Below are 14,278 nucleotides of genomic sequence, written 5' to 3' on the forward strand. Positions count from 1 at the left end.
GCCTTAGAATAATGAGCTTACCGTTATTCTTGTAAGCCAGCTCAAACACCCTGCCCTACATAGTCCCCGCATCACAGCAGACTGTTTCCCTGAGTTTGCCGGGCTGATCCTTGACTCCAAGAACCCCCACAGCTCGTTCATGGCTCCATGGTAGCACACATTGGCCTCAATCACTTGCACACAACCAACAGTCCTATCCATTTCTTTAGATTTTTCTACCTTCTGGTTGGTGGTTTTATGCAAAAGTGAAAATTGCAGAGAGAAGAACAAACATTTAGATGCCCTTACTGATTTAAGACTAAGAAATACTCCAAAGCACACAGCAGCAGAAATGTCTCCATTGCAAGTCTTGAAGGTTTGGCGAAATATTAACTTACCACCATTTTCCCTGACTTCACACAGTGTAGCGTGTTGGTGTGCACCTCCACCGGTTTGCTACTTTGACCAAATCCTTTTCTCTTTTCGCAGATGGGGAGGGAATTGAGTACTTTTAACCAATCAGGTTGAGTTGACATTGACTGATTGACGTATGTCCAATGGCACTCGATAGAAGGATAAGCTTGTCAGAGATCAAGCACCTTCTTGTCTACAGTCAAGAGGTGTGCCTCTATTATGAGGTCAGAAAGAATGATTGGATGTCTGCTACATTTGTGGCAACTCTACAGTTGCTTTTGGTTTGAGAACTTTGGGAAACATCCACTGCCTTAACAAATACCAACATGGATACAACCTATACAGTCACTAAAACCAAATAACTATTGAGATTAGGAGTGTGTGGATGCTTATTCATGTGATGTCAGCTACACTTTAGATAGCGGAGAGAAAATTAAGAAAGAACAGGATGCAAGAGAGCAAGTAAATCTATGGGTCACCAATTGTCCTACATTCTATAAACTTCTGCTCCATTGTAGTCTCTCGAGTACATTAAGTAGCTGTGGTGGAGAGTAGGCCATGACAGATGCACTGGTGCAATTTCACTTTCTGACTTTGACATGAAAGTGACCCTTTGCCAGCGCCCTCCACTGCAAAGTTCCTGGGACTCCCTCTCGCTAATTCTAGAGATGGAGGAAAGGCTTTGGGGAGCTCTCTCAAGACTGCTCCTGTGCAAAGAAGCTTATCCAATTGAGCTAATTGTGACCCTGACACATCAGAGCTTTTATGGGAGGGGCCAGAAACACAGGTCATATCTTACATGGTAGAAAAACTTTTTTCTTTATCTACCATGAGAATGAGAAGCACAGGTATGTAATGTATTGGAAGGACAGAAATAATTGCATATCTCTACATGCCAAACTAAGATGGATAATGGCCAACAGGACTGCAAAAGAAAATTACATTTTCTACAACAAGTTGTGCTGTAGCACTGTGATAGTAGGCAGCTACTGATCAATGAGAATTGCAGGGTCTATTTGCATTTTTAGACATCCAATTTGCTGTGTTCTCATTAATATCAAACTGACCTGGCTTATTGTGGATCATCAAAACAGTAGTGCCTTGCTATAATGTAGATATATTCTTATAAAAAAGTTGTAGTTTTAATGACAGCTTATCACTGGTGCTGTAACCTTAAATATATGTTGTTGTGGTACCTTTTTTAACTCATAAAATATTTATAGTAACACAAATTACTATTCTAAGGTACAGCTTTTAGGTGTAATTAAGTTACAAAGGTCATATGATCCGGTCATTTGGGGTCATAATTACTCACTTTAATTGTCTTATAGCTAAATCTGTGAGCATTCATATTCCAGCACAAGTCAGCTTATTAGAGAATGGCAATGTATGATTGTGTGCTTTAAAGCTCTAGCTTTTTCACTCATATTGTACCATCTTCAGCCCAGCTTGCATTACATAATTAAACCTGCCTAAATAATGAAACACCTTCCATGGTTTAAAACCCTGTCATGTGACTCACCTCATATAATTTACAGCACCAGAGGATTCTCCTTTATCTTAAGAGCAGTTATCGACAGAAAAAGGAGGTGAGAGGTTACCAAATAATGTATGTTACAACTGAGCTCAACAATGTCAAAGCAGAATTTAAAAGACAATTAGCAATAGTCTGGCACCTATGATAAATCTGAGGTCAATTTAACAATCTTGCAGGTAGGGCTGGATGATATTGCATTATTGCATATCATGATATCACGTTTCATATCATTCGGTATCGATAATTATTGAATATTTTTAACAATACATTTAGAAATATTGAGATTTTTTTTAATTTAACCATTTTATTTTCATTTACCAACAATACTAAGGCAAATTATTTTAATAATCAAAAAAATATATATTTAGATCAACAGTTGTAAGGTGTCAATATTAATGATACAATAAACCTCACACTCTGTAAACAAAATTTCTGAGAATCAAATCTGAGCTTTCAAGTAAAGGAGCTAACCATCATTATTCAAATACATATTGCAACATCACAAATTGTGAAGTTGAATGACTATACTACCCCCTAAGCTAAAAAATCTTTCAGATGGGGAGCTAGTGGCTGGGATGCACAAGAAAAGAAACCAAAAAGCCACTCTTATGACATCATTACATCCTTTTTTCATTTACAATCTTCTCACTGCTGCTATACGGCACTCATTTTAGCATGTGTTGTTATTCTGACCTAAAGTGACCTGCGTGAGCGTGTGGTTTCCTTCACCATTTTCAATGTGATTTGCGCTCGTGCTCCCCTGGCGTCTCTCATAAAGAGGCGACCATCAACTGTTTTCTTAGAGGATGACAAACGGACAAACGATTGCTGCAGCTCTGATACAAATTTATGGAGAAAAGTAAAAAAGCACTGCAGTTTGGGTGTTTGGGTGCGCTGTTTGTCTCGAGTAATTAGTCTATCATTATTACTGAAATGTTTATATTCCATACAAAGTGTGAAGCAGCTTGGTTAGTTTTACTTTTATAAAAGTAGTGCAGTGCAATCGTGGCATTCTTAAAAGTTCAGATGTTTTTTAACTAGGCATACCAGGAAAATGCACGCATCACGTGTGAGCCACTTGCACACCATGTGTGTGTCGTTCCCATGTGCGCATAGTGCAAGTAGTGCGCCTCCATTGGAAATGACTAACTTACACCTTAAGCTTATTGGCATTCCTTACAAGGCAATCGCTAAGCAGCCACATTTTAGTAAAACTATAGCCTTCCTACGAAACTTTTTAAATTGATATTGACAATAGTGTTCGGTCAATAAATACAGATACCGATTTTATCACCCAGCCCTACTTGCAAGTCTTTAAACTTTTAATTGTTCAACTTCCTATATTGATAATTCATCAAACATTCACAAACCCAAATGCTCAGTCTACTAGTCTCTCAAAGTTTTATACATGAAATATTAATAACTAAAAACTGCATTAAACATACAGTAACACATTGGCAGAAACTATATTATCACAATCTAGTTAATATTCAGCATTGGCTTTTAACAACAATTTTAATTCTAAATGCAGTTGGCTTCAAAGCTGAACTGAAAAAAAAATGCCATAATTCATCAATAAATGTTATCACCAGTTTCTCCTAATTAAAAAAGCCTCCTCAAATTGAGTCAGTAAGGCAACATCATTACTCACAACACCATAACTCTAACCTCACAATCACCATTAACAGTTCTGCTCTGCCAAAGTTGGTGTTCATCGAAGAGAGAGAAATCCAAAAGGATCACCCACTCACTCCCTTTACTTCAACTTATTCCCTTTTTTATGAGTAGTCGCCACAGCTGAATGAACCACCAATTACTCTAGAACATGTTTTACCAGCAGACACCATTCCTGCCGCAATCAAGCCCTCTGCTGAGAAACACCCACAAACTCTCTTATTCACACACACACGTACACTACAAAGAGCTTACTCTAACCATTTCACCTAAATCAACCTATAGCACATACATTTGGATGGTGGAGGAAACCTGAGAACCTAGTGGAAACCCATGTGTACATGACTAGAACATGCAGACAAGGGTCAATAAAGAGAAATCTAATTTAAGATCTTGGATGGTAGCTACTCTAAAATGACATCTCTTTAGGACACTGATAAGACTGGTGTTAACAATAAATGTTTCATGCGACTGTTCCACTGTAACACCACAACCTTTTTCAAATCAGCTACCATATTCAGAATCAGAAGCATTTACCTTTTTCACTGATGGATTCACTCTCCAGCTCCACATCCTCACAGCTGGTGTACTCTGGCGTGGTGGCTAGCTCTTCCTCTGAGCTGCTAAAGCTGCCCATGGTTCTGAGCTTGCCAAGGCGTTTGCTGCGGTGGGGTCGAGGTGGAGGAGGCCGAACTGACTCGGACTGATCCGAGCTTAACGAGTCATTTCGCAACATGTTATCCATTTTGTCCCGTTTATTCCTGCGCATGGCTGAGCTAGGGTCCAAGTGGTGCTGTTGGGGTATGGGTTTCCTTGTTGGCTCTGCCAGTCCTCGTCGACTATCACCTAGTACAGGGCTACGGTGTGGTGTGGGTGGGCTATGATTTGACATCCGATGTCCCGGTGAGCTCCTGTCAACAGAGTACGATCGTTGACTTGGGCCTCCCAAAAGAGGGAGTCGCGACTGCCGGCCACCGGGGCCATGCAGAGGCTCATCGAGTTCTGTGTAGGCAAGTGAAACATCACTATGACGTCGCTCGTGACGAGCCCGTGACACCTGTGCATGGATGCGCATCTGCTCCTCATACGGTTGGGGTTTAATAGGGTAGCGAGCCAGGTTGGGATCACTACGGTATCGGGCCTGGTATTCCTCCTCACGCCGCCTCTGGAGTTCATAGTCATCTAACTGGCCATCCAAATGCTGGCCTTGTGAGTGCCAGCGTCCTCGACTGTCTTGATAGTCACCCACTTCGTTATACATTCTTGAACTCCTTGGCGAACGGCCAGGGTCACGTCCGTAGTCGGACGGAGAGCGGGGCATGCCACCTTCAGCCGGGGCATACTGCAATCCTCCTTCCCCCTCCCTTTGGTTATATGCCGCGTTTGGGTCCCTGGATGCTGATGGGCTTCTGTTTCTAGGAATGTAAAAGAAATCAGTGTTAGTGGAACTAGGCATGGGATGATAACTGTTTTCAAGGTTTAACGCTGTTTGGAAAACTTAAGGTTTTAAAACCACCAAAACTTTGTTATATTGTTCCTTTATGTCAGGGGTGCCCAAACTTTTTCGTATGAAGGGCCAAAAATCCAACATCATTATGAGCCGTGAGCCAAAGGTAAATATACCAAACTATATTACATTAAAGTTGCCATGCGTAATTTATTTTCTAATATTTAAAAATAAATATAAATAAAATATAAATCTAATAAATTACAACTTATTGCAAAAAAATAAATAAATAAATAAATCACATTTATACCACACCGGAGTTAAATGCTACTCTAGTCAGGCAGAATCTGCCCTGGACTTGATTTGCTCACCAAAGTCTCTGCATTGTCGGGTAAATTTACGCCATTTAATTGAAACATTTAATTTCAGTTAGCATTTAACATTAAAACAAACAAAGAGTTTTATTAAATTTGAATTGACAATCTCGAAACATCCCCATCATTCTCCCTCTCTTCCAAATAAAAGGTTACCATGGGGCAACTTTGGCCCACAGGTCCTACTTTGGCCATCACTGCTTTATGTTATTCCTATACTACACTGTCAGAAATAAAGGTACGCAAGCTGTCACTGGGGTGGTACCTACAAGGTCCATATTAATACCTCAAGAGTACATATTAGTACCTAAAAAAATACAAATATGTTCCTCTTAAAATTTTTAGGTGCTAATATATACTTTTGAGGTATCAATATGGACCCTTTAGGTACAAATGCGTAGCTTCTGAAAAGGTACCACCCCAGTGACAGCTTGCGTACCTTTATTTCTGAGAGTGTACAGTATATGTACTGTATGCTTTTTTTTGTTGTTGTTGTTGTTGTTGTTGTTGTTGTTGTTGTTTTTTACATGTTTTTTTACACCTATTTATAGTTTTTAGGGCAACAGTATCTCCAGCTGAAAAGGACCCTCAACATCAAAAGCCACTGTTCCAAAATATTTTTTAATGTTTTTAAAATAAAATATAGTGTGTTCAATGGGGAAAATGATGTTGTTTTTTTTCCCCAGATATTTAAAAAGAACTTATTTTAGAGCAGTAATCACAATACAGTGATACCGTTACCCTGTGATATTTTTATCTAAGGTTACTATACCGTCAGAATCTTGTATTGGCCCATGCCTAAGTTGAACTGGTCAATGCGATAACAGAATAACTGAAGAAAAGAATTGTTAATTACAAATTAATTTACAGCACTTCCACTCTTTAAGTTTCAGTTTAAATATTATACACAGTTTTACATACATAATTAATAACACTAACTAACTATTAACTAAAGAGTGAATAGTTACGCCTTAAACCAGGGGTCACCAATCTCAGTCCTGGAGGGTCGGTGTCCCTGCAGGGTTTAGCTCCAACTTGCCTTAACACACCTGCCTGGATGTTTCAAGTATACCTAGTAACACCTTAATTAGCTTGTTCAGGTGTGTTTGATTAGGGTTGGAGCTAAAATCTGCAGGACACCGGCCCTCCAGGAACAAGTTTGGTGACCACTGCCTTAAACGACTCCTATTTTACCCCTTTCAGAAGTTGTAAGATAAGTCTTTGGTGTCTCCAGACTGTGTCAGCTTAAAACTTTCAGCTCAAAATACCCATCAGATCATTTAATATACAATGCTGACAATTTTAGGTAAGAAGAAATTGTAACTGTTTTTGTAACCTGTGCCTTTAAATAAACGAGCTGATTCTCCCTGCCCACCTTTTCAACATGTGTGTCTGCTTTTACTTTGTCACATCAGATAAACACCACAGTGACAGACATGAATGAAGCAGAGATCCAGATTCTGAGTCAAAAATAACACAGTAAGACTGAACTAGGAAGTTTTCCAATGGTTTTATGATGTATTTGTTGTGGAGTTTATTCAAGCCTTTCTGCAATGATGAGTCACACAGAAACGCCATTACAAAGTTCTCAGTGCACATCTACTAACAGCAAATGTGACAACTTCACTTCAGTGTCATGTTACAGTGGGCCTCAAAATCGCTGGAATTTAGATCCTATTTTAATGTCAGGAATTTTTAAAAAGAGACCTTTTGTGTTTATATGAAGAGTTTATGTGCAAAAAAACTAATTGCCATCTGAAATTTATTAGCTAAAATTAGCATTTTTCTCAGGCTGTTGAGTGTAGTTTCAGTAATTTACCTCTTAGCGCAAAGAATATGAACAAAAACAGGAGGTTAAGAAAAACGCTCATTTTACAGGAAATTTTCAAGCTTCAAGTTTTCAAGCTTTCAAGCTTAAAAATTCCAAGCTAATTTGGCATGATAGGTGCCCTTTAAGAATGTCCTGTGTAAATATTGAATTTAAGGTGACCTCATGCTTCTGCATTGATTGTGTGTGGTAGGTCTAGCATTGCCTTTGTGTAGTGACATACCCTTCGCCATACCCTGACACTCTCAAAAAATGTAAATACACATCACAGACACACCTAACACAAGACCTGTGATTGGTCAGGGTGGTAGCAGTGACACATGGGGGGGGGGGATGCCATGGTAGCTGAGTGAGGCTGGAAGCCTTTGGAGGAGCTCCAGAAGAAAAAATTTGGTTTTGTGTCTACTTTATAAAAATAAATGTATTGCACGTTCACCTGTTCCTGCAGTCTTCGTCCTTGAATGAGTCTGAGTGTGACTGTCAGCTACTTCTACAATAGTATTGCATGCATTTACGGTGTAAACTCAAAACACCCGGGAAGAAATTCAACAAAAAAGGGACATGGATACCTTACTACCTGTTAGTGTATCAGAAGTGTAATTATCAGAGCAACAAAAGCAGAATGCGCAAGCATAAATGCATGGCTACAAGATAGCCACTATGGGATACAGTGATACACAGAAGTATCAAACAGGCTTTAAGTGACCCATGGTTAAATCCCCAGTTCAGGGTCCTAATCCTGATTTCTTCATACATTGTATTAATGAATGAATGAATGAATGAATGAACGAGTGTGATGTTCAAATGAATTAAATTTGAAATCTGATATGAAACTGTTTCTCTGGTTTATATAGTTTTTCTAATGTAGCAGCTGTAAATAAGGCTGACTCATGGCTAATTCATATCTCCTACTCAGAAAAAAGGTCTTACCAGCTCCGCAGGCTGACACAGACTAAACTATCTGATGGCACTAGTCACCTCAAGTTCACTGCCCATGAGCCCATCTCCAATGGGCTTCAGGACTCTCATGTTTAAGCAGGAATACGTCAACAAGCATCACTGTTGTTCCTGCCCTAGAGCTCTTTCATTGCGAGGAGCCCACAGGGACCATAAAGCTCTGTGAGAGTGGGCAGTTGGATTGGTTTCAGTGGTCAGAAATCCATCTGCCAGTGCAGACCTTTGAGCCATAGCTTTCATAGTGGTTAACCTGCAAGGGCACTGTATTTGGCTGTGGCCAGAACCATCAGGGGAAGAGTGTCACACTGAGTTAGAGAAACAGTGCAGTGCCAAAACAGAGCCAGAAGCATTTAGTTCCCTCCCTTTCTCTCATGATCTCTCTTGTGTTAACTACGTCATGCCATGCCAATACGGCTCACTTACAGCAGATGCTTCCAGTCTTTCCTCCCAACCTTTCCTATGTCTAGTTATATTTACACTGGATACAATATACAGATATTCTGTTTCTCTATAGTATTTTAGAATTAAATCCATTTTTCTATATTAAAGGTGCTGTATGTAGGTTTTTGACTCTTTTAAAGAATAAAATACCATAAAATGTTTGCAGATATAAGACACATGCTAAGTGAAAATACTTAATGATAAAGTCAATTATTCGGAATGTCTGTCTTTGTTTTGGTTTCTATTGCCTACTGCCAGTTTATCCAATTATACTTCAATTAGACCTTGCCTTAGTAAAAAAACACATCGTATTTAATTTCAGTCTTGAAGGCTGTTTCAAAAGAACAGCAGTCACCGAATGAGATACAGATTCAGAGTTATCAAAATCCACATTAGATAGTTTTTAATTAGCAAATAATTAATGCATTTATTTGCTTTTCGGCTTAGTCCCTTTATTAATCTGGGTTCGCCACAGCGGAAAGAACCGCCAACTTATCCAGTGTATGTTTCACGCAGCGGATGCCCTTCCAGCCGCAACCCATCTATGGGAAACATCCTTACGCACTCATTCACACTCATACACTACGGACAATTTACCCTACCTAGTTCCCCTGTACCACAAGTCTTTGGACTGTGGGGGAAACCGGAGCACCTGGAGGAATTAAAAACATAAACATTAGCTGAGCAGCATACATTGTAACACCGTGTACTTACAACACGCAACGCACAAGAATCCATCTGTACCAGACCATTCATTCATTTTACTTCAGCTTAGTCTCTTTCTTCATCAGGTGTCGCCACAGCGGAATGAATCGCCAACTTATCCAGCATATGTTTTACACAGTGGATACCCTTCCAGCTGCAACCCAGTACCAGTAAATATCCATAAACACTCATTCACACTATAGCCGATTTAGTTTATTCAATTCACCTATAGCGCATGTCTTTGGACTGTGGGGGAAACTGAAACACCCGGAGAAAACCCACACAAACACGGGGAGAACATGCAAACTCCACATAGAAATGCCAACTGATGAAACGCCCCAGGACTTGAACCAGTGACCTTCTTGCTGTGAAGCGACAATGCTAACCACTGAGGCACTGTGTTGCCCCTGCACCAGACCAGCACGACAAAAACATTTAAATACAGCCATTCAGAAGCACAGAATGCACTGCACTCCAACAAAATTATAAGGTTCTAATTAATAAACACATATTAAGTAAACATATTAAGTAAAAGTACATGCTGAGTGACTGATATTTGTTGTTGAGTCTCAGTTCTAACATTAATTTTCATATAAGATTTTCTGAGTTAAATGATCTGCTGCTGCTTTTAGTATGCCAATACTGTAACTGTCATGTAAAATCATATTCAAAGTCACATTTGTAACATTTAACACTAAAAAAGCGCATAATCAGTTGCTGAGGTGATCGTTGCCAGTTTATGTTTCTGTTCAGCCACATGAAATAGAAATAGTTTTTAAAAATAGAAATTGTAGGTGATGGTTTGGACTAAAACTCCTTTAACATGAAAGATTCCTTTTGTTGCTCGATAGCCAGGCACGGCCGCTCATGATGGTGCAGTCAATCTGGCAACCTACATTTGCAGAGTTTTCAGAGTAGGAGCTAAGTGGAAAAAGACCAAATTCAACGTTTAAATTTGCACAGCAATACCTAGTTCAACCACTGGGTACTTACATACTGCACCTTTAATACTTTTATGTGGATAATGTAATAAGTAGATGCAACAGCTATGGCATATTGATACTTTTTTTATGTAATGACATTATCCAAAAATAACAGTTGATCTACAGCATTTACTGACAAGCCTTAAAGGGAGAGTTCACCCAAAAATAACAATTCTGAAAATCAATTTTACACCCTTGACTTGTTCTAAACCAGTCTGACTTTATTATTCTGTTAAACAGAAATGAAGATGTTTTGAAAAATGTTGAAAACCTGTAACCATTGACTTCCATAGAATTAGTTTTTCCTACAATAAACGTCAATGGGCGACATAGTGGCTTAGTGGTTAGCACTGTCACCACACAGCAAAAAGGTCACTGGTTTGAGTCCTGGCTGGGCCAGTTAGCATTTCTAAGTGGAGTTTGCATGTTCTCCCCGTGTTGCCTTGGGATTTTTCCGGGTGCTTCGGTTTCCCCCACAGTCCAAAGATGTGCTATAGGAGAATTGAACTAAATTGGCCGTAGTGTACGTGTATGAATGAGTGTGTATGGATATTTCCCAGTACTGGGTTGCGGCTGGAAGGGCATCTGCTGTGTAAAACATATGCTGTATAAGTTGGCGGTTCTTTCCGCTGTGGGAACCCCTGATGAATAAATGTAATGTAAGGTAATGTGTGTTTTTATATAGCGCATTTACTGCGTATGACCATACACCAAAAGCGCTTCACAATCATGAGGGGGGGTCTCTCCACACCACCACCAGTGTGCAGCATCTACTTGGATGATGCAACTGCAGCCACAGGACAACGGTGCCAGTGCGCTTACCACACACCAGCTATAGGAGAAGTGGAGAGACAGTGATAGAGCCAATTCAGTGGATGCGGATGATTGGGGACTAAGGCAAAGTGAAATGAATGAATGAATGAATGAATGAATGAATGAATGAATGTCAATGGTTACAGGTTTTCATCATCCTTCAAAAAATCTTCTTTTGTGTTTAACAACAACAAAACAAAACTGGTTTGAAATGTCAAAGATGAGAAATGAATGGAAGAATATTTTGTTTAAATTATTTTTGTCTCGTTTTCATCTCTTTTTTGTTTCATAGGAACAATTGATACTTAAAATTATATAATTTGTTGAGAAGAAGTTTGTTTTGACTTTTTTTTGTGACTGGAGAATTTTGACTGTGTCTGAAAATATCCCACAGACATTGAAGGAGTGAATGTGGCAGACTAAAAGGCACTGAGAACACCCTGGAAACCACATAAAAATGCCTTAACAACCACCCACAGTACTCCAGCATTATAGTGGTGAGTTCTGCTTGGGCAAACTTACTTTTACTGACATGGGCAATACATCATTAAACAATTCTGCAGAGTCAGCAGCACTACCATATTGAGCTGTACCATTTTCCGGCACTAAATGATTGCTAAATGTCTAAATGTAAATGTGACATCATCCATTGTGCCATCTTATGCATGCTAGCAAAAAAGCTAGCCAATGGAGTGATATTTTTCCCTTGATTCAAGCCTTGTCATTTCTAAGCTTCTCAATCACATCAGCCTAACACACAGGTACATCATCACAGGAGCACATTTTAAAATGCCGTCTGTCTTGACAGTATGTTACAACAAACTTCAGGACAAATACTTGAGGTTGTTTGCTTTAAAATAAAGGCTATTTTGAGCACAGCTGAGACACTGACATGTGATCATGACGTACTGTGTGTATTTACTTTCATATTTATTACAAAACATTACAGCACCACACAAAATAACAAAAGACTGTGCTATTTGTGAGATTCCTTTCAAACAGACTTCTAATTTCCATTGAATTGGTCTGGCGGTGGAGTAAAATCAAACTGACTTATTACAGACTGACTTAATATTTTCATTGCCCATTCATGAAATACCAGCCACACTGTAAAAAATGCTGGCTTTCACACAACTGATTTGTGTTGGGACAACATGAAGGAATTAAGTTATTACAAATTTAAGTGGACTGAACATAAAACAATGTCATTTCAGCTCATTTTAGATAAGCAATAAAATTTTAGAAATTAAATTTTAAATAATTGATGACCAAAGAAACACCAGAAGTGAAAGATTTGCAAGCCAAGTTGTTCTATGAAGTAAAAAATGTAATTTCAGAAGAAAACGATCAGAGTGACGCTATATTGAACTTTCAAATTGCTCTGATGAAACATCAAACTCACTTGTTAAAACATCTGTAGGTATGCCAGCTCTGTCTATGAGTCAACCAAAAGACTGGAACAGCCATTTCGAGCACTGGTCATACATATTTTGTTGATACTGACTGTTCTAATAAAAATAATAAAGCATATTTGGTGCAGTATTGTTGCATATTAAAAGCTGAATAAATTATTGAAATGGTGAACGAGTGAAATGTTTTTTTTTTTTTGTTTTTTTTTTTTGTAATTTACTTTTTTTATCTTTACCGTATTTACTTTCAAGAGAGTAGAATAAAATAACAATATATTGTAGGAAAAAAATTACACCGAATGCAAAATTTATTTATTACTAAGTATAGTTACATTTTTAACTCTGGCCAGAGTTTCAATTACTGCTATTGTAGGTGTCGATGTGCCAACACTTTTAAAAGTGTTGATCTAACTCTGTTGGGAGTGAACCCCAGGAGACACTTTCAAAGTGTTGAAATGAACTCTATCCTATCAGACAAGGGCGACCGTAATTTTCACGTTTTGCTTCATATTGTTTAAATAGCAAATCCATTTGTGCCACTTTGTAGGCCCATGGGCGTGCTGGTCTAAAACAGAGGTGTGTTAATACACATTGTTGGCTCGTTGCTATTTTGTAGAACTAAAATAGACTCCGCCATTGACCATCTGAAAGCAGGTCTAAAGCAGCATAGAGCCTGTTAGTTATGTGCCTATGTGGGTTCAAACACTTACACATTGCTTAATACACACAGGATGTACAGCAATACACAAATAGATTTACATATGAAAAACATTTAAGGATTAAAATGTTACAAAAATGATTATTTTCAACATAAATATAAAAACCACTGCCTCCATGCCTTTTTTCAGTTCATTCATGACAATTTGCATTTGTATCATGTTATTATTATTAGCAATATTATTTATTTTATGCATATTTATATTTGTATTATATTAGATTTGTCCATCTGTCGGGTTTTGGAGACGCATGCGTTACTATATGGGGCATAAATATAAGACGTGTGTTTGGATTTAACTGTTATTTATTTGCTGGAAATTAGAACTGAATTTAGAAATAGTTTTGAAACAAATCTTTGTGCTTAACAAATGAAATTAAATATGTGGGCTAATGAATGTCTTCAGTGGAGTGCGTACAACACTACTCCTTTACTTTCGTGGATAAGGAAACAAAGTAAAGAGTAAAGGTAAAGTAAAGAGGAAGTAAAGAGGCCGAACGGAAGAGGCTCATTCTTTATCCTTGAGCAGATTTTTAGTTTAACTGTTTTCTCGCTAGTGAAGCACTCAGTTTATCCACTTACAAAGTCTGCCATGTAAATAGCAAATGTGCCATGAGGTGACGCTATTAAAGGGAATGTGATATGAGACTTTGATTGGTTTAATGCACGTTATGCTCAAAACACACCCAGAACTCATTAAGAGAACAAGCACAACCATGTTAGACCATGCACCATGGCGCAGAGCATATTTTTCCGTCCTTAAAATAGCAAAAGTGGATTCGGACACGCCCGTAATGCTTTTGCGCCATGCGCTTTAGACTTTGCGCCTAGATCATTAAAATTGAGCCCTTACAGCTGTTTGGGCTTTTTTAGAGTTGCTTTAGTTTGAACAAGCAGCAAAGCTCATTTTTTGAGTGCATGATGACTGTAGCACTAATATGATTACCTAAAGATGATCAATCATTTCACATTTACTGTGAATTAGGGCTGTATAATCAATCA

General features: G+C 38.5%; 1 protein-coding gene across 1 annotated transcript in view; it reads right to left on the reverse strand.

Moving 5' to 3' along the window:
* The window catches only part of rims2b (regulating synaptic membrane exocytosis 2b), a 244,016-nt gene that overhangs the window by 134,139 nt on the left and 95,599 nt on the right, over window positions 1–14,278 (reverse strand). Inside the window, exon 6 of the mRNA XM_056479213.1 lies at window positions 4,142–5,019. Coding sequence (XP_056335188.1) covers window positions 4,142–5,019 — 878 coding nt within the window. The remainder of the gene's footprint in view (window positions 1–4,141; window positions 5,020–14,278) is intronic.

Source organism: Danio aesculapii, chromosome 19, assembly GCF_903798145.1.
Source record: "Danio aesculapii chromosome 19, fDanAes4.1, whole genome shotgun sequence".
NCBI classification, from domain to species: Eukaryota; Metazoa; Chordata; class Actinopteri; order Cypriniformes; family Danionidae; genus Danio; species Danio aesculapii.